The sequence below is a fragment of the Marmota flaviventris genome, chromosome 19 (genome assembly GCF_047511675.1).
Source record: "Marmota flaviventris isolate mMarFla1 chromosome 19, mMarFla1.hap1, whole genome shotgun sequence".
Taxonomy (NCBI): Eukaryota; Metazoa; Chordata; class Mammalia; order Rodentia; family Sciuridae; genus Marmota; species Marmota flaviventris.
The window spans coordinates 32,064,317-32,084,816 of NC_092516.1; the positions used below are offsets into that span (position 1 = coordinate 32,064,317).

The 20,500-nt window shown below is 48.3% G+C and overlaps 1 protein-coding gene across 1 annotated transcript in view; it reads right to left on the bottom strand.

The window, feature by feature from the left end:
* The window catches only part of Myh16 (myosin heavy chain 16), a 54,646-nt gene that overhangs the window by 28,867 nt on the left and 5,279 nt on the right, over positions 1 to 20,500 (bottom strand). The window contains exons 3-19 of the mRNA XM_027953256.2: positions 20,150 to 20,306; positions 19,111 to 19,138; positions 18,698 to 18,794; positions 17,956 to 18,048; positions 16,972 to 17,035; positions 16,493 to 16,591; positions 14,964 to 15,067; positions 13,078 to 13,216; positions 12,441 to 12,709; positions 11,240 to 11,410; positions 9,915 to 10,094; positions 8,246 to 8,372; positions 7,214 to 7,272; positions 5,802 to 5,889; positions 5,301 to 5,418; positions 3,980 to 4,100; positions 725 to 861 (exon numbers count right to left, since the gene is read on the bottom strand). Of these exons, the coding sequence (XP_027809057.1) occupies positions 725 to 861; positions 3,980 to 4,100; positions 5,301 to 5,418; positions 5,802 to 5,889; positions 7,214 to 7,272; positions 8,246 to 8,372; positions 9,915 to 10,094; positions 11,240 to 11,410; positions 12,441 to 12,709; positions 13,078 to 13,216; positions 14,964 to 15,067; positions 16,493 to 16,591; positions 16,972 to 17,035; positions 17,956 to 18,048; positions 18,698 to 18,794; positions 19,111 to 19,138; positions 20,150 to 20,306 (2,051 nt within the window). The remainder of the gene's footprint in view (positions 1 to 724; positions 862 to 3,979; positions 4,101 to 5,300; positions 5,419 to 5,801; positions 5,890 to 7,213; positions 7,273 to 8,245; positions 8,373 to 9,914; positions 10,095 to 11,239; positions 11,411 to 12,440; positions 12,710 to 13,077; positions 13,217 to 14,963; positions 15,068 to 16,492; positions 16,592 to 16,971; positions 17,036 to 17,955; positions 18,049 to 18,697; positions 18,795 to 19,110; positions 19,139 to 20,149; positions 20,307 to 20,500) is intronic.

Consider the following 20,500-nt stretch of genomic DNA (forward strand, 5'->3'; position numbering starts at 1 on the left):
TATTTGGAAATAGGGTCTGAGCAGATGTAATTAGTTAAGACGAGGTCATGTGGGAGGAGGGTGGTCCTTAATCCAAGGTAACTGGTGTTTTTATAGAAAGAGGGATGATGAACCAGGCGTGGTGGTGAACACCTGTGATCCCAGTGGCAGGAGGATCACAAGTTTAAAGCCAGCCTCAGCAATCGCTAGGCGCTAAGCAACTCAGTGAGGCCCTGTCTCTAAATAAAATACAAAACAGGGCTGAGGATGGGGCTCAGTGGTCGAGTGCCCCTGAGTTCAATCCCTGGTATGAAAAAAAAAAAAAAGAAAAGAGGGGGACAGTGACATGGCCCCACAGGGAGAATCCCAAATGGAGACATAGGTAGGGATTGGCATGATACAGCTTTGCAGCGAGGGAACACCTGGGGCTACCAGGACTGGAGGAAGCAAGAAAGGACCCTCCCCACCCAGGCTTCAGAAGGAACATATCCCTGTCCACCCCTTGACTTGGATTTCTGGCCTCCAGAACCATGGGAATAGCATGAATTCCCATGGTTTCAAGCCACCCAGAGGGCGGTACTCAATTATAGCAGCCTCAGGAAACTAAGAGAGCCCCTCAGTGGGGTTCTGGGCACTGACAAGGACATGAGCATCCACCCTTCTCCCACCATGTGGTATAGCCGTAGGTGCTGACCACCTCGTGTGCCTGTGGTGCTCCTTCCCTGTGGGTGTCTGTGAGTGCTACCTTCGTTCCAGCATCTTCTTGAACTCGACCCTCATGAGGAAACCCCGAAGTCGACACTGCAGCAACGTCATGATCTTGGCCAGACGCTCGTCCCTCATATCCTCAAGCTTGGCCAGGATGCCCGCTCTGAAGAACACCTGGAGAAGAGGCGCTTGTCTGAAAAACGTCCAGCCATCTCCTGATGGCAGCTACTTGGGGAAGTTTTAAATCAAAGAGCCATCATGTCTTAAAATTAAGAGTCCCGCTGGTGCTGGTGCTGATGTTTAAGTTCCCATGGAAACAGCTGGCCAGGCCTGGACACCTCTGCCAGCATTAGCATCAGCTTCCTCTTGTCAGTGTGTCCCTGGCTTCTCTGGGAGTCAGCTGGGCTCCAGTCCCAGCTTTGCATTTCCTAGCTGGGTCACCTTGGACACATCTCAGCCTCAATTCCTCTTCTGTGAAATGGGGATGCAAATCCCTCCCTTAGAAGGTTGCTATAAAGAGATAATAGGTGGAAGAGTTCTGCAAGGCTTCAAGTAAAATGTGATGGATTCTTAAATAATATGATGATTGCCCTGCAGCAAGGGGCCTTCTTTCTTCACCATCATGTAAAGCAGACTTTAGACAGAATCATTGCATCAGCGCCCCATGGGATCTGGGTGAAGGGAGAGGGGGAGAGTTTGCGGGGAGGGGACTTAAATTTCTCATGAAAATAAGATAGTTTTACTAGGGCTACACGGCTTCAGGCTTCAAGTAGCAGTGAGTGAGTGGGACTTATCCCCAGGAAAACAAGATCAGCTTTGCAATGTCTTAGAAAGAGCAGGAAACACCCACCCTCAGAGAAACACAAATCAAGGTCAACAAGGCACCGTTTGCCCCAGCCCGAACCTGCAACCCTTAAGACTTGTGATAAAACAGTGTTCATCAAGGTGTAGACAGAGGGGAGGGTGAATTGGTACTAGCATTCTGAAAAACAGTTTGGCATTCCCTCGTCAAGTTGGGTGTTTGCACGTACCACAGGCCTTTATCTCAACCCTGGATGCGCATCACACCTGTCGGCAGGACTTTTGGAAGATGCTGAGGCCTGGGCGTGGGTGATTTCAAATAAAAGTTTGGGGATGGGGTTCAGGGTTTGGTGATTTTTAGAATCCCCCCAGATAATTCTAAGGCATGGCTTTGTTCCAGAGAATCTCCTATAAGGGACCACCCGCAAGGATGACCATAGCAGCATTGTTGGTAACTGAGAAAAAAATGAAAATGTGATTGTCCAAGGCCACAGGGTGTGGCAGTGACGATGAATGAAGGTCATGTATCAACAAGGATGAATCCCAGGAACAGTTAAGTGATGAAATCACATCACAGAGGAAAGTTATAGAAGTGGACACCAAGTATGATATTTCCATGAAACTCAAAACCAAGCAACACCTGGGGCAATCTGAATGTGCAAGAAAACTATGTTTTAAAAGGCAAGGGTATGGTTAATGTAAAAGTTCAGAACAAGGGTTACTCTGGGAGCGGGGAGCAAAGGTTACATTCTGGGCTTTTAAGTGTATTTGTGGGTGCTCTTTCATTATGTTTGATAATGTAACATATTTTTACATATTTAAAATAGAACGGTAGAAACTTGTAGAAGAATAGGTACGATGACCTGCATGCTGGCTTCAGTGGGCTTTCAATGTGTTATGTGACCTTGGTCAAACCTTTCTCTAGGCCTCCTTCCTCTCCAACGAGAGTGCTAATTACAGAACCCCAAAATCCCCCAGTTCCAAGAGTCTGCAATTCTACATGAGACCCCCCCAAATGAGTCCCAATGGAAAAAGAATAGGAAAGTGTCCTATCCCCCACTCTTCAAGAAACCCCTTCCAATAAGCTAGACATCACAGCACAGAGAAATTGATCTTGGTGTCATAAAGTGTTTCTTGATATTTCAACACTAATTGGCATTGAGGTGTGGTCTTGGGGGCAAGCCTGTGGCTGAGCTTGGAGCCCACGTGAGCCACCACCAAGGACAGGAAAAGAGTCTGCAGGTAGAACCATCCTATTCTTTGTTCTGCCCCTGCTGCCAGAGTCTGCCTGGTCTTTGGGGAGCAAAGCTGTCCCCAGGAGCCCTGCCTTTCCCTGGAACCAAGGTACAGCCATTTGTTCAGCCCGTGACTGTGTCAGATTCTAGCTTTTAGGCCACATGGGGCTAGATGCCTACTGTCCTGCCTAGTTCTGTGACGTTGCCTCCACCCCCATCTCCAGGCTTTCTTAAGTTTCCCATCTGTCAAAGGTGGATGGGGAAAGGAGTGGCACATTGGTATCCAAGGTTCTTTCAGCTCAAGTATTCAATGATTCTGTGACAAAACCTCAAGTGTCCTCCATAAGTCAACACAGCACATTCTAATTACGAAGGAGGCCAGAGCAAGCCGTTCTGGCTGTGTTATAGTTCTACAAACACACAATGTTGTAAAGCAAGCCCAGGGAGCTGGAGACTCATCCTGTCCTCACCATGGATCCCTCAAGTCTGTAACCTTGCCTGGCACACAGTAGGTGCTCTATGAGCATTCATAGAGTGACCGGATGCATTGGAGGTCTATGCAGGTTAGAAGCTCCCAAACCAGACCCACATCACACGTGAGACTTGGAGAAGGAAGTGATCCACTTGTGGTCCCACAGAGGCAGGCATTGAGCCTGGTACTCCTGACTCATGTTGGGGTGCAGTCTGGTGAGGCCACTGTAGATGGGTATCTTGTACCACTGACCTGAATGGTCCTCACCATCCTGACAGGACTTTTTCCTTTTTTCCTAGAAGAGCAGGAAATGGGACAGACACAGGGTGGCCCAGGCCCCATGACTCAGGATCAGGAGGCCACTTTGCCTGAGTCACCTGCCAGCTCAGGGACTGGGACTCCCCGTGTGGGTGAGCTGGGATTATGGGGCTTCACTAGCCAGGCCCTTCCCACACACACTGCCATGCTCCATCAGATCCAGGACCTCCATTCTGATAGGCTCTTTTTATTTTTAGAAACTGGGACTTCCTACAGTTCTAAGAAATATCCTATCATTGATTGAGTACCGTTTTGTGCTGAGCTGGGTTCTATGTGAGCTGCCACTAATAACCTCAAATCCTGTGAAACTGGTATTGTCAGCTCTGATTTTTCAGAGCTGAAAACTGAGGCTCTTATTGGCTGAAGGGCTTGCCCAGCGACTGAGCTATAGCTTGTATTCTGAAGCCCACCTTCTTGGGGCAAAGCCGAGTGGGTGTTGGGAGGACACACCCACCAGAACACCTACCTTCGTATGTCCAATTTTGTATTCATTGGTATCCAGTTCAATGGCTGCAAGAAGCAGCTCTGAGGCCTTCTTGTTGTCCACAAACCCTTGGGGAATCACGTTGGGGTTCAGCACTTGGTACCTGCCAGGAGAGAGAGGATGGTAGTTATCATCATACCCAAATGGGCAGCACACAAAGTACATCCATGCATTATCCACCGATCTTTGAGAGTCTTGCAAACAGGCATTAGGCTTGATTTATAGATATCCAGGTTAGGCAGATGGATGATAGAATTTGGCACAAGGGCTACAACTTGGGGGTGAGTGTTGGTGTGCATTGGGATTTCCTAGAAGAAGTATTCCAAGAAATGAAGAAACCAAAGTCCTTTCCTTCCTGATAGAGCTGGGAGTACAGAAAAGAGCACTGGCCCAGGCAGAGGACACATTCTTTTCCTGAACTGTCAGTAGCCTCCTTTGTGATAGTGGACAAGTCTTTCCCCAGTTGAGAACTTTAGAGGGAGGAATTTCTATTGACAAGGTGACTACTAGTGATCTTTTTGATCCTTCCATCTGTGGCCATATGTTCTATGAAGTTGGGGTATGGAAGAAGGTCATTGCTAAGGTGAGGGTCTTAGCTTAGTTTCCCCAGGTGCAGACCTTCAGACAAAAATTCAAATATAAGTCATTTATTTGGTAAGTGGTAGTATCGGGAAGTGGGCAGAAAGCCATGTTATCAAGGTAGGGGTCTCAATGGGCAATAAGATCTTTTTTTTTTTTTTTTTTTTTTTTTGAGAGAGAGAGAGAGAATTTTAATATTTATTTTTAGTTTTCGGCAGACACAACATCTTTATTTGTATGTGGTGCTGAGGATCGAACCCAGGCCGCACGTATGCCAGGCGAGCCTGCTACCGCTTGAGCCACATCCCCAGCCTGGGCAATAGGATCTTAATGCTACTGAGGAAGATGGCCAGTATTTACACCATGGAAATTTACATCAAATTTCCTACCTATTGGGACTTCTTCTTTTTGAAACCCGAAGAACCCTTGTTCAACCTTTTCCAGTATGCTGCTGTCTAAAAACCAGACTTAGCCCACTGGGAGCGGGAGGGAGCTGAGACTTTTGTTATTCCTGAGACTTTCAGTCTTCCAGGGAGGGACAAAACAGGCTCCAGAAGCCTAAGAAGTGCAGGCGCTGGTAGCTGAAAGTTGGGCCAACACTCACTAAAGCAGCAACAACGAGGCAGGGAGTCCACAGTGCTATCACGGGACTCTACTGATCTGCTAGTCAATCCCTCAAACACGGAGCTCTGCGTGCAAGGCGTCAGGGAGACACACCACTCACCTCTGTTTGAACTCTGGGTACTGCAGCCTGTTTGGGAAGCCCTTCCTGCAAATACGGATGCCTTCTAGGACACCATTGCAAGCTAACTGGTGCATGATCAGGTGGGCATCCACCACACCTGCCAAGAAACACAGAATGGAAAGTCACTGCTTTGGGGTGAGACAGTCCAGTCCTTGCCACCCAAGGAAGCTGAATTAGGCAACTATGCTGTCAATTCCAGTCCTCTCCTATCACTGTCCAGGGGGTCCCCAGATCCCCCACAATTTAACCAGTGCTTAAAGTTTACTCCCTGACTGTGATTTCTGGCTGGGTAGTCACCATTCTGCTTTATAAAGCAGCTAGAACATGATTTTTGGATGAACTATTGTTGGGGATTCTTTCTGAGCCTTCTTTGGTCCTCATCAGCCCTGGCGATTAAAGGTGGACATAATTGGGAATGAATGCTGACTTCACAGACCCTCCCTCGGTGTTTCAGCAGGGAGACATGACCCCACCATGTACCTGACTGTTTAAACTCATTGGGGACAATACAGCGGACAAAATGGGGGGCAGTGCTGTGGAGGGTGGTCATCAGCTTGTTCAGCTGCTCCTGGGGATGGAGAAAAAAGAAAAACAGGAAGTAAGACTCAGCATTGGTATTATTGGGCAGTTCACACCCAGAAGTAGTTGGAGTTTAAATAAGTTAAAATTAAAATCAGTGCTCAGGTCACACCAGCCACTTTTCTAGTACTCAGTAGCCACATGGGGTTAGTGGCCATCATACTGGACAGTGTTGAAGGGATCGTTTCCACCCCTGCAGAAAGTTCTGTTGGACAGAGCTATTCTCAAGGTCCAAGGGGATATGATTTCTCAGAAACAAGGCCTCTCCTGATCCAGGGCTGGTTCACGCAGGATCTCAGTATTAGAAAGGACCACTGGGTCTGAGTGGGCAAGATCCTGCCTTCTATAAACCTCCCCAACAGAGGGCCCCTTTTCCATGGCTTGTGACTGGTGAGGTGGCCCACTCGACCCGGGGGCAGCCTAAACCTTGGGAAATACTGAAGTCTTCACTCAGCCTTTCCTTGTTGACTGTACATCTGCACTCTGTCACATATTTCCAGTAATGACCAAACTTTGTGGAAATTGTGGCCAGCTCAGAAGTCCTGTCAGTCACTTCTTGGACACAAGGTCTTGGCGCTAATATCTTAACATTCTTTTTTTTTTTTTTTTGTGAGACAGGGTCTTTCTGTGTTTCCCAGGCTGGCTCCAACTCCCTGGACTCAAGGGATCCTCCTACCTGGTAAGCCACCTGAGTAGGTAGTACTACAGGCATATACCACTGTCCTGGGCTGGGCATTGATATCTTTGTTTGCCATGTTGTAAAAATTCCTTTAATTCTCCAGGTTTCAGTCTGAAAAGTATATAACTGGACAGGACCCTCTTTAAGGGTCTTTCCCATCTGGTGATCCTATGATTCTGTGGCCTCTTTGGAAGGGAAAAAAGCCAGGTCTAGTGTTGCACACTTGTAATCCCAGTGGCTCAGGAGGCTGAGGCAGGAGGATTGCAGGTTCAAAGCCAGCCTCAGCAATTTAGTGAGGCCCTAAGCAACTTAGTGAGACCCTATCTCAAAATAAAAAATAAAAAGGGCTGGGGATGATTAAGGACCCTTGGGTTCAATCCCTTGTACAAAAAAAAAAAAAAAAAAAAAAAAATAAAGAAAGAAAGAAAGAAAGAAAAAAATAACCCAGCTGTTTCCCTGCAGTTAAACCCACAGAGGCCCAACAAACTCTTAAATAAGACACCTCTCCATTCAAAGGCAAAGAAATGAAATAAAACTGTCCTTGGCTGTGAAAGAGCAGCTAGACCATCACACCACTGAAAGGGAGGGATAGGGGCACTGGACTCTAGGAGGCCTCTGGGCAGCACCTACTCACCCTGTAGAAGTTGGAGACTGTCATGAAGGAGGACCCTCTTTTCTGCTTCTTGCTTCCAGCTGAGGAAGAGACAAGCATGTTTTGCATCAGTACCCAGCACAGGGGCCAGTAGCACCATTAAGTGTTCTGGGCTAAATCATATGCATTTTCTGAAGTTAAAAAAAAAATTTTTCTTGGGATGGCCAGGCACAGTGGCGCACGCCTGTAATCCCAGTGGCTTGGAGGCTGAGGCACGAGGATCGCGAGTTCAAAGCCAGCCTCAGCAATAGCAAGGCGCTAAGCAACTCACTGAGACTCTGTCTCTAAACAAAATACAAAATAGGGCTGGGGATGTGGCTGGCTCATGGTGGAGTGCCCTGAGTTCAATCTCCCCCTCCCAAAAGAGACTTTTCATGGGACTAAATGAGGTAAAACCCTCGACACCAGGAAAATGAAATCTACCAAGGAGTGGGCAGATGAGCTGACTGTGGTTTAATTCTCAGAGGGATGCTGTGCGCCCAGAAAAGCATATAGCCCTTTGTACTTTAGGACTGGCACAAGGTCTTTGAGACTTTTCCCATGAAGGATGAAGCATGTGCTTATTGGTGATGAAATGTCACTGAGCCCAAGAGGACTGGCATTTTATGCCTAATTGAGTGGCAATCCCTTGGGGCAGCTTCCACCTGGGATGTTCCCCTTTGGGCTACATGGGGGCTAGAGAGTAGTGCTGGGCTTGACATTTGCTTCAGACAAGAGAGTGGGGAACAAAAAATAAGCACAGGGCATTCGGGTGTCAACTTTTACAAAGCAGCATCGTTCTGCCTAGAGCTGATGCAGGACCAGTGATCAGTTCAGCTGATGGAGGCTCCACCCTTCGACATCTTTCTATTGTAGGATCACCCGTGGCCTACCTTGAGCTTCTTGTCATTCATTCGTTTACTCGTTCCTCATTCAACAAGAGTTGAATAACAGAGTTTTATTTCCTTCTCCCCATTTTGGCTATTAAAGGGCAACAGACCAGGAAGACTGGACATCAGGAGAGGCCAGTCATACCTGCAGCCTCCTCTTCTTTGAAGAGAAGGGCCAGGATTCCCATAGTTGATTTCTGAAACAAGCCCACCACTGTTTCATTCAGGGGGTCTTTGTTCTTCTCCAGCCAGCCCGTGATGTTATAACCAACCTGGAGGGAGGGGCAAATGCCAGTGGGTAAGCTTGGGGCCCAGCCTCCCCTTTCCAGGTCCTATACCTGGAACCTCCACCTAATGCTCTGCCTGCTATGGGATCCTAGGACCAGCCTTCTGTCCCCTCTCTTGGAACTTTGGTTCTTGTCCTGATGCATTTCATGGTGCCTGGGATGGCTGAGTCCCAGTCTGAGCTGGGGACCTCGTTATCTGGTTTCTTGGGCATTTGCAGTTTGTCTGTCTAGGACACTCCATCTCTCAGTGCTGCCCATGCACCAGGACTCCCTGGCTACTCTCTCCTGGGCTGTGACCTTTTGACAGCCACACTGAGCCTCCCCTAGTCTCAGGTCTTCTGGGCTTGCTGTGAGTGACTGGCCATGACAGGAGGAATCCTGACCTACATGAAGAAATCTCTCCAGAGGCTTCAGGTATCTCTTTTCTGAGGAGCATATGTTCCCTATGACAATGCTGTAGGGTCATTGCCTGGTGGAAGGAGGCAGCCCCAGGATTGAGGGCTCCATATATGCAGGTAATTGGACATGTACTAATTTCTATTTTCCATTTTGCCACGTGGCCCCAGATCCTTCCACTAAGCACAGAAGACTCAAGAAAGTAGATGAGAAGCCACAACCTTTGGGTTTTCCAACTCCTATTCAGCATATCAACATTAATCATCTTAGTGCCTTATTCTAGGGCCTTGACTTTAAATAAATATTTCATTGCTATAAATATGGAACTCTTCTCATTCAGTGGGGAAAGGCGAGGACAGAGGACTACAATTTGGCTCCAAGCCTGCTGTTTGCTCAAAGTATCAGCCTGATCCATTTTGAGAGTAATTGGTGTTGTTATGGTTGATGATATAAAATCTTGGCCCTGATGCCCAGTGCAATCATGGCTTTCCTGACAGTGCTATCCTCAGGCAGGTGTTTCCCTGCAGTTAAACCCACAGAGGCCCAACAAACTCTGTTGATAACAAGAGTGTTGGCCCTTCTAGCAATATCAAAATCCCAAGGAAATCAGACATGTTCTTATAAGCTGGCTGGACGAACATTACAACCCCTTTTAGTTATACAAACAGAACCTGAGTCCTGACTGCACTTAATTTCCCTCTTTCCCAAGAACTGCATTTGTCATGAGTAAAAAAGCTACTCTACAGATGTCGCCTTATTGGTTTGGCTGTACCTGCTGTCAGAGGGACAAATTATTCAGTTGGGAGTAATTCATGGGCTCATGGAAGGTAAAGTACTGTCACTTCTGGCCAAGACTGACATTCGGCCATCAGACTGAGGGCCATAGATACTGTCGCATCCCTGGTAGGTTTGATGGCATGATCTACTGGCTGATCCCCAGTCCTTTGCTGGATTGCTTTGGAATTCTCTGATGGACTAGTGATGAGAAGGAAAGAGCCAGAGTCCATTTAATTGGCTGAGAACCCCTATACATCATGGAAGGAACCTCTGGAGGGGCAGATCAGGTCCTACAATGCTGGGGGTGGCCAGCAGCCAGAAGGTGGTCCCAGAAGGCACCAGGCTGGAACTTACTGTGCCTGCATAGTGGACGAGCTCGAAGTGGGCCTCAGGCCCCTTGCCCTTGCCTCCCTTGGGCTTGAGGAAGTTGCTGGACTTGCCCAGGTGGTTGTCATACAGGGCTGCCTTGAACGTGGCGTCTGTGGCTTTGGGGAAGACACATTGCTCCTCCAAGATGGAGAAGATACCCATGGGCTAGGAGGGAAGAGGACAGGATGGTGTTAGGAGAAGCCACAGAACCCCAAAGAGACCACACTGGTATTGGGCCAGGGACTAGTGGTGGAGATGAACCAGACACCCATGTGGAGGGCCAGGAAGCAGAACTCTAGGCAATGACAGCTGGGAACAGCTCCTGGTATTCCATGTCTTCATCTTCAAACACTATGGCCTTTTAGACACCAAGGAGGCTGGAATCCACTGAATCCAACCGAAGGGGAGACCGAAGACTGAAGGGGCCAGAGAGCTCCTCGAAAGCTAACCCATGGGAACAGTGGCCCTGGGCGCACTTGATCTTCAGAAAAATGCTGAAGTCAATGACACCTAAATGCCCTTCTTTTGATTCTCTTTTATCTCTTTCTACCAGGGGCCTCATGCTGTTCTAAGTCTCTTTTCACACAAAAAGAGGTGCTCATAAATGCTGTTAGGGACCTCATTTGCCCCCTATACATGGGAGGGGGGGTCTGGATTTAAAAGAGGACTGTTGAAATAGGGCAACACCTAACCCCAAAGCTCAAGAATGAAGATAGTTCAGGCTCTGGGATAGCTGAACAGGAAAGTATTTGTAGGTGTTGAGCGGTGCGGGGATTGTGCTCATAGTCTGCCCTCCTGGGAGGCTCAGGCTGGGCCCACGGTGGAGACCCTTGGTTGCCTTGATGCCTAAATACAATTGGCCGAGGGTGAGCCTAGAATCAATCTTTCCTTCCCTCCTCCCTTCTTCCCTTCCTCCCTCTCTTCCTTTCTTTAACAACAACAACAACAACAAAACTTCTAACACTGAAATAATTTCAGGCTTGCAATGTTGCACATATAACAGAAAGCCTTCCCATAGACCCTTGACCCAACCCCTCCAAATGTGAATTTAAACACCAGGTGATCAATGATAAAAACTAGGAAATTAACACGAATATAGTACTATGAACAGACTTTGTTCAAATTTTGTTATGTCCTTTTCCTATCTTTTTTCCACATTGAAATAAACAATATATATTCTTGAGGTCATTGCTAACTGCCCCAAGGCCAACTGCCACTTTCCTGTCTGCCCCAGTGACATCCTTTCCTGAGTCATGTCCCAGTTAGGGCTATGGCCTCTCTCCAAGCCCCTTCTCGGAGAAGCAGGTCACCTTTTCCAGCAGGTCGATGCAGGCCTGAAGGTCAAGGCCAAAGTCAATGAAGGTCCACTCGATGCCCTCCCTCTTGTACTCTTCCTGCTCCAGCACGAACATGTGGTGGTTGAAGAACTGTTGCAGCTTCTCATTGGTGAAATTGATGCATAGCTGCTCGAAGCTGTTGAACTGTGGTGAGAGGACAGAGAGAGATCATCAGCCCAGGCTCAGAGAGAGCTGCTCCCAGGAGTGGGTAAGGAAGCCATGCATGAGCAAGGATGCGTGGAGGGCCCACCAGAATCAGGCACGGCCCTCCGTGCCTTGACACCAACCAGATCACGGTCCCAGCAGCCCAGTGAGATGTGATTCTGTTCCCCTTCTCTGCAGTGGGGATTCTGAGACCTGAATCCCAGGCACCTAGACTCTAGCCCACACGGTGAACAAAAATGACTGTAGGGCCAGGCACAGTGGTGCACGCCTGGTCCCAGTGGCTTGGGAGGCTGAGGCAGGAGAACTGTAAGTTCAAAGCCAGCCTAAGTAATGGCGAGGCACTAAGCAACTCAGTGAGACCCTATCTCTAAATAAAATACAAAATAGGGCTGGAGATGTGGCTCAGTGGTCGAGTGCCACTGAGTTCAATCCTCAATATCCAAAAATATAATAATTGTAGTATACTGATAAGCTAGTCCTGTCCCTTAAACCAGAAGACACTCTGATTTTGAGTGTTTGTCAGTGTCCATGAGGTAAATATTCAAGCGATCAACACAATGTCAATTTTCAGAATTCCTGAAATTCCTGAAAATTCAACAATCAGCTCTTGTGAGCCAGGACATGTCCGCTCTGGCACCTACTCATTCTATCCATTAAATCTATACCATTCTTTTTTTTTTTTTTTAAGTTATACATGAACACAGTGTCTTTATTTTGTTTATGTATTTTTATGTGGTACTGAGGATCGAACCCAGAGCCTCACACATTCAAGGCAAGCACTCTGCCATTGAGCCCCAGCCCCAGCCCATAGTCTATACCATTCTTTATGACTTGGCTTCATAGAAATGAGATGGAAATTTCTAGAGTCCAAAAGTCAGAGATCCAATGGCAATCTGAGATTGTCCCATCCCTGGGGCTCCCAGGCAAGAAACAAGACAACCATGGTGAAGGGGAGCTCACAAAAGGATGGCCACCTCAAAGCAGAAACCAAACAGGAGGCCAGGCATACCTCAAAGATCTCGAAGCCGGCAATGTCCAGCACCCCGATGAAGAATTGCCTCTGCATCTTGGTGTCCAGGGTCTTGTTAATCCTGACCACCAGCCACTTGAACATCTTGTCATAGACGGCCTTGCCCAGAGCCCCGATGGAGTTGTTGCATTGCTCCATGTTCTGGCCTTTCTGCACAAACTCATTGCCTACTTTGACCCGGGGCCTGGTGATGCCCTTCTGGAGTTCACCGGAATTGAGTCCCATGAGATGGGCGACTTTGTCGGCCACTGAGTGGAGATGGAGAAAGTGAATGAGTGAAAGGAAGATGACGCCAAGACCAGGAGACACCCAATACCTTCCTGCGTGGTCTTGGAAAGAGGAAAGGGAGCATGGGGGAGTCTCTGTTTTCTTAGATGGTTTCCATACTTTCTCAGGGTCAAGTGGCAAAGTAGGGGATAGAAACTGGAATCATGCTCTGACTCTTTCTGCCTCTTTGAGAAGATCCATGTCTGACTGTCCAAGGAATGTCTTGGTTACAGCCATCAGAGAGCCCGAGAATCCCCAACATGTCTCTGAAATGGCCACCAAGCTGGGAGAGCAGAGAACTCCTGCTACCAGCCGCCTGACCCCTGTACAGACCCAGACAAACACCTACCCTCAGTGGTGTCCACTTCAGCTTGCTCCTCTCTGGGCTTCTGCTTGAACTTCATGTTCCCAAAGTGCATGATCCCCCCGGTCAGCTTATAAACTCCAATCTTCTCATCTGCACTGAAGCCCAGCACATCGAAGGCCTCCTGCCAAGCAACAGACGGAGAAAACCACAAGACTCCTGGCTTCTTATTCCACACCATGGAGGTTGGGGCACTGCCACTGCAGGGCCACCCCAAGGGGTCACTGCTCAGGGTGTGGGCTCTAGAGTCAGACACACCCTGAATGAGGAGAGGTCTGTTTTCCTCCAGGGAGTTCAGAACAGACTCTTTGCCATATGGTCTTTATTATTATTATTATTATTATTATTATTATTATTATTATTAGGATCTAACCCAGGGGTGTTTTACCACTAAGCTACAACCGCTACCCTTAATTTTTTTTTTTTTTTTTGAGGCAGGGTCTCACTAAGTTACTGAGAGCCTCACTAAGTTTCTGAGCCTGTCCTTAAACTGGTGATCCTTCTGTCTCAGTCTCTCAAGTCACTGGGATTACAGGTGTATGCCACCGTGCCTGGCCATATGGTCTTTATTTAACCTCTCCACTCTCTGTTTAGCGATCTGCAAGATGGTGACAGTCAGTGGTCATAAGCATAGAGCTGAATGATGTGTAAAATGTTTAGTTTGGTTCTTGACACACAGAAAGTTTGGAATCAGGGGATACATTATTATTATTATTATATTATTATTATTATTATTATTATAACCACTGTTATTGTCATTAAGGCTTCATGCCAGGTACTGAAGAGAGGAAGGTCAAGATGAATCGGGAAACTATTCTATGGCCAGAAAGAGGACCTTCTACACAATACAGTCAGGAGCCATATAATAATGTTTCAGTCAGTGTCAAATCACAAATATGACAGTGGTCCTATAAGATCATAGTGTGGCTGAAAATCTCCTGCAACCTAGTAACACTGTAGCCAATGGAACAGTGATGCAATGTGCTGTTCACTTATTTGTAAAGATGCAGCGGTGCACACCAGTAATCCCAGCAGCTCAGGAGACTGAGGCAGGATGATTGCAAGTTCAAAGCCAGCCTCAGCAACTTAGGGCGGCCCTAAGCAACTTAGTGAGATGCTGTCTCTAAATAAAATATACAAAGGGCTGGGGATGTGGCTCAGTGGTTGAGCGCCCCTGAGTTCAATTCTTGGTACCAAAGAAATTTTAAAAATTTAAAAATCCTTTCACGGTTATTTTGGAGTGCACTCCTTGTACACATTTAAAAAAAAGTTCTCTGTAAAGCAGTATGTATGTTAGGCTGGTAGCAGCCTCGTGCATCTGTGTTTACTGCTGTCTTGATTGCCTCGTTTCTCTTTGGCTTGACTTAATTTCACATCACTTTGCTTATCGTGTCCCTCGGAGCAATAAGCTATGCGCTATGTAAATACCAGCAGCCCGGGTGTGTGCTAGGCCACGCCACCTAGGTTTGTGCAAGAGCACTCTCTCATTTTCGCCTAGTGCCTTTCTCAGAAGGTATCCCCATTGTTAAGCAATGTATGACTAATCCTAACAGGAGTCCCAAGTGCTTAGTGTCCTGAAAGGAGACACACAGGGGACTGGAAGGACTGAAGAGTCACTTCCAGTTGGGCTGGGGAGGAGGAGAAGTTGGACAACTAAGTCCTGTGGAATCCTAGTTCAAGTCTGAAAGAGAAACTCTACTTGCTACAACAGGCTGGGGATGAATGCCAGGTGCCACCTCAGAAATCTACAGGCAAGACTTTGGGCTGCTGTCTGACACCCCCACCCTTACCCCCACCTAGCTCTGGTGCATACCAGGCCCTAGAGCTTCTGTCCTAGTTCTCCCTCCTCTTTGCCAGCCACACCCACTCACATCTGTGATCTGCAGCTCTTCCCCGTCATCCATGTTGTCCACCATGGTGACACCTTGGCTGATCCAGTGGTATTCCTTGGGGTTGGGGACCAGCAGCAAACTCTCTGCCGAGAACAGCAAAGCAAGTTAGCAACTTGGTGACCTCTGGTTATTTTCTCTTTCATTTCTAATCCCTGTCTCTTAACGCCTTTTGCAGGCCAGCCATGATGGTGGGTGTTGTGGTACTGCCCCTCTGGGATCACCCGGAGTCACAGAGGGACTGGAACAACATCATGAAAGGAGCTTTAGGGCCATGAGAGGGTTGCAGGAACTTAGCTGTGTCCTCTGTCACTGGCCCCTAGTAGGCACCCAGTAGATAATTTGGGGAATAAATAAACTTATATCTTTCTCCCTCGTCTCCTATAAAAAGCAGGTCACATTCTAATGCAGAAGGTAACACAACGACGACCTTGAGCAACACCACCATTCGCATAGAGTGCACATGAGAAGGTTGTTGCTTTTACAAAAATGCATGCTCGCTTCTAGCTTCCTTCAGATGTGTGCCTCTCTTGGTCTCACATTTTTAATTGTTCACTTTTGGAAGAGGAGCTAGTACAATAAATATTCTCCTTTCATTGTATCTCTACTATATTAAAAAAATTATAGCACAGGAAGGAACATAAATGATGGCTACCACTTTGCTCCAATGTTAGGGAGGCAACAGGGCTTGGTGGGGAGCATGGTAAATGAGAGAGCTGGTGCGGCAGCCAGGGGGCCACCACCACTCAGCTTCCTAGATTAGTAGGAGGACAGGCTCTGAGGTACTGGCTCTTCTGCTGTTCTAAGAGAAACCAGAAAATTGGTTTTTTTTTTTTTATGTGAAATTTCCCAATTTCAAAATGTCATCCATTGATTTAAAAGTCCACTTGGTTCAACACACATAAAGCCTACTTGTGGGTGGGTTGTGGACCCAATACCCGGGTTAGAAAGTGTGTGTTTGAGATCAAGTCTTCATCCCTCCTCCCACCTTATTTCCTGAGCAGGTCTGCCATGGATTTCTGAGCATGTCAGTGCCTGCATGAGGCGTCCAGCTGAGTGGGTGAGTTACTCTGCTCTCTAAGCTGTGCACCAGTGTGGGCTGGGTCTGTGGTTATGGCTCATGCAAGCACTGGTCCTGGGATAAGCGTGGTCCCAGTCTGACCCCTGTGCTGCTTGCTGTCTGACCATCAGGCTCAGGGGCAGCAGGTTGGAGACAGGAGTCTAGAGTTTTATCTCCCGGGTCTACACCTTGGCCATGAATCACAGGCATGCCAAGGTCCCATCTGTGAAATGGGCCAACCATGGTGTACAGTGACCCTCGACTCTTATAAGGATGAGAGGTACAAGCACCTGGAGGAAGCTCCCTGCTCCCTGTGGTTCCTGTAACTAAATCAAAAGGATCACCACGAACCACAGGGGCAACCCAAGGCCTTTCGCACATGGGAATCCTTTCACATGGACAAGAGAGAAACGCTAGTTCTGGGGCAGGCAGATGCACACATGATCTTTACCGACAAGTTCAGGCTTCTTATTGGAGAGAATCTGGTAGAAAATATGGTAGCCTCTCTCTGCTGCCTGCTGGGAGATGACACGAGACTTCTCTAAGAGATCTGAAAAGCAAGGACACTGTATGTGAGGACCATTCCACCTGGAGTTCAGGTCCATGGAAAGTGGCACTCCTGTCTCCATAGAGCCCGGTGAAATTGCCCGTGGGGGCCCCACTCTTCCCTCTCCCCAAGACACACAGCCTTGGGGGGGCCTGTCTGCCAAAGAGGGGAGCCCAGAGCCCTTGACAGGTGGCCCTCAGAAAGGGCCTCTGATGCATTTTGTTTAATGCTTCTCTGTGGCTGTTTTGAATTTCTTATTTAAAAAAAACAAAAACAAAAACAATGATCTTTCAGTTTTGCTTTGTACTCAAAAGGAAAGGCTTCAAAAATGAAGAATCTCAAAAATGACACAGCTGGTCCTGCCTTGGAGGAGCCTGACTTACAGCTCTCGATGTCAGCTCCGGCCAGCTTGCCTGTAGTCCCAAAGTGGATTCGGATGAACTTGCCCTGAGCAGGAAGGACAGGGGAGAAGATGTGAGGGAGGTGGCTCATACTGTAGGACAATAGTCGGCTCAGATTGGGGACACTTGTCAACAGCCCCTATGGATTCCCAGGGAGATGTAACCAGGCTCTTCCTGGAGCTGTGATGTCCCGTGACAATGGGCAGAGAAGGAGTTGGACAGGTTGGAGCTAGATCCGGGGTTTGAGTCTTGGGTTATTTGTTGGGGAGAGGCACGCTCAGTAGGAGAGGCTGGGACCCTTTGGAATTCTACCTTAGAGGCCAGGCCTTGTGGAAATAGGGCCAGCCAACCAGGTGGCCTGGGGTTTCCTTATCAAGGGACATCCCATTCCTCTCCCTGACTTGTGTCAGGACCATGAATAAACATTCCCGGGAATAGGCTTCTCCTGGGTCTGTTCTCCATCATCTCTTTTTCTCACCTGCCCCCATCTCTGCCTGTTTTCTAGGGTCCCTCAGCTCAATGAGGGGCCCCTGGGAGGCTGGAGTGGCAGAGGAGAGACGGGCTGGGATTGCTCTGCTGTGAGCGGAACCTCAGGAAGTGACTCAGCTCACAGAACCCTAACCCTACAGCCACTAGCTCCAGTCTGACCAGGGACCCTCTCCTAGATCCCTCCATTCCTGGAGGAAGGCCCCCACCCCCAGCTTCCTGCTGCTATGAATCTCTGGCTTTCCTGCATGACTCCTGAGACCATCTATCACCCTGTAGCCAAGTCTGGTGCCATTGATCAAATGCAAGTGGGTTCTTCTTGCTGATTAGACCCAGAGCGGTACTCCCTAAAACCTCTGGGAAGGAGATGCCCCGACTTGCCTCATCCTTGTCACCTTAATTTTCCATTTTCTTACCTGGAATGGGCTCACCACTCCCACCCTACACCCCAGGGAAGCCCACGCTACTGCTCACACTTACGAAGCGAGAGGAGTTATTGTTCCTGGTGGTCTTGGCATTCCCAAAGGCCTCCAGCACGGGGTTGGCCTGGATGATTTGATCCTCCAGGGACCCCTGGCCCAGAAAGAAACCCAAGGAGGGGTGATCAGTCAGCTGCTGTCTGGGGACCCAGGGCTGAGGGGCTGAGCTTGCAAAGGGCAATGGCTTATGTGCACAGAACCAAGGAGGGGAATGACCATAGGGAGGCTGGGAAATCAGGGCTGGGGACAGATATAGATCTTGCCCTGGGAGGAGGGCCACTCCTGAGGAAAACCTGTCCCTCTGTGGCCCTGTGACTTGGAAGGGGGCTGCCTGGGGACACTGACAACCTTGATTCTTAGCTATTGTTCCCATATTTTGCTGATGGTGAAGACACCACTGAGTGAACCCCCAAACCTTTCTTCTCTGTATTTCTGCTTCCAAGGCTCTGCTATTCTCTGTCAGATTTTTAAAGCAGTCATTGTCCCAGGTAATGCTCCTTGTGTTCCTGGGGGCAGCCAGGGCCTACGGAGGCAGCTCAATGAAGAGGCTGTGTTCCCCTTTCTCCTCTGCCCCTATCCTTCTGGGGCAGGAACCAAGGTCTGTGGCTGCCTCCTCCTGGTATGACCCCAGCCAAGTCACTTCTCTCTAAGCTCCGTCTCATCAACAGTGAAACGGCAGAGAAGAACGAAATGGGCTCTGCTACATGGTGCCCTTGACCCCAAATTTACCCGGTAGGCCCTACCTTCTTATCTGGGGACTGTTTTCCAGTTCCTCCAATATTGGCAAAGTACTGGATGACCTTCTTCGTGTTCTCAGTCTTGCCAGCACCAGATTCTCCACTGCAGGTGAAAAACAACAGTGGTCACATGAAAGTAGGAGAGGGGTGTTGATCGTAGACAAGGGAAACCATAGAAAAGTGCATATTCTATTCCCATCTCACGCTCGAGCCTGGACATTCAAGCAGGTGGGGAGGCCTGGGGGACAGGATCCTCCCACAGGTTTAGCAGGCACAGCCTCGGTGGCCCTGTCAAGCCCACTCACTGCCTGCAGAGTTCGTACAAAGTCCCCCAATTAATTCTGAGAAGGCTTAATTATATGTGTAAGGCACAGACCTAATTATATGTACATAGACTAAGAGACAGAAGAGACACTTACGTGATTAGCATAGACTGATTTTCACGATCTGTGGGGAAGAAAACAGCAAGGAGGAAGATGTAATTAGGAGACATTTAGAAACTAGGCATTTGACAGTAGCCTAACCAAGCAGCCCTCTTTGGGTTGCACCCAGCTTCGAGAGTGGCCTTGTCCACACTTGGAAGCCAAAAACCCAGGATCCTGTGGCATCTGAGTCCATATGCCCATCTCTACATCATATACTCTTGTGGAAAGGGTGAAGAATTTACCAGCCACTCCATTTCTACCAGGCTGCTTTCTTCAGTCAGAAAACTATCCAGTCACTATCAACATCAAGATAAATGGCCATAAAAATCACCTAAGGGGTCTGGGGCTATAGTTTAGTGGCAAAGCACTTGCCTAGCATGTGTGAGGCATTGGGTCTGATCCTCAGCACCACATAAAAATAAACAAATAAAATAAAAGCATGCTGTCCATTTACAAGTACAATTTTTTTTAATAACTTAAGGGAGACAGTCTACCAGCAAAGAACAGCAAAGATCATACAGGTAATGGTTAAGAGTGTCAACCTAGCCGGGCGTGGTGACGCAAGCCTGTAATCCCAGTGGCTCAGGAGGCTAAGACAGGAGGATTGTGAGTTCAAAGTTAGCCTCAGCAACTAGTGAGGCACTAAGTAACTCAGTGAGACCCTGTCTCTAAATAAAATACAAAATAGGGCTGGGGATGTGGCTCAGTGGTTGAGTGCCCCTGAGTTCAGTCCTTGGTACCCACCCCCCCCAAAAAAAAAAAAAAGTGTTGACAGCATCCCATAGGTTTGTGAAGACAGGGCATAAGTTGGGGCTGCTGCTTGGTGAGTGTCCAGTGTACAGACAGGTACCTAGTACTAAAACCACAGGCAGCAGCTGCTGCTCCAGGTTGGCAAAGAACCTCAACTGGAATGGGAAGGTGGGGGGAGTTCAAGGTCAAGGCTGGGATCAGGTCCTAATGTACTTGGAGCCACAAGGGCCAAGAAAAACTTGTCTCCCACCCCCCTGGTACCAGAAGACCCCACCCCACTCACCCATGAGCATATCATGGTAGGCATTGTCAGAGATGGAGAAGAGGTGGGGTGGCATCTCTGTGCGCTTCTTGCCCTTGTACATGTTGGCCACACGGGCCCCATAGATGGGCAGCCACCTATAGGGGTTGACTGTCACACAGAACAAGCCCGAGTAGGTCTGGTGAAGAGAGAGAAGGAAGATGGTTAGCTGACCCTTCCTCCTGGTACCCTCTTCCCTCAGGTCCCCAGGGTCCCAGCCTATCTATCTCTGAGCAGACTGAGAGAACCACTGATTTCTCTGAGACAGATAAAGTGGAGAGCAAAAATCAATCTCTTCATCAAGCAAAACAAAACTTCTCCTTAATACTTATT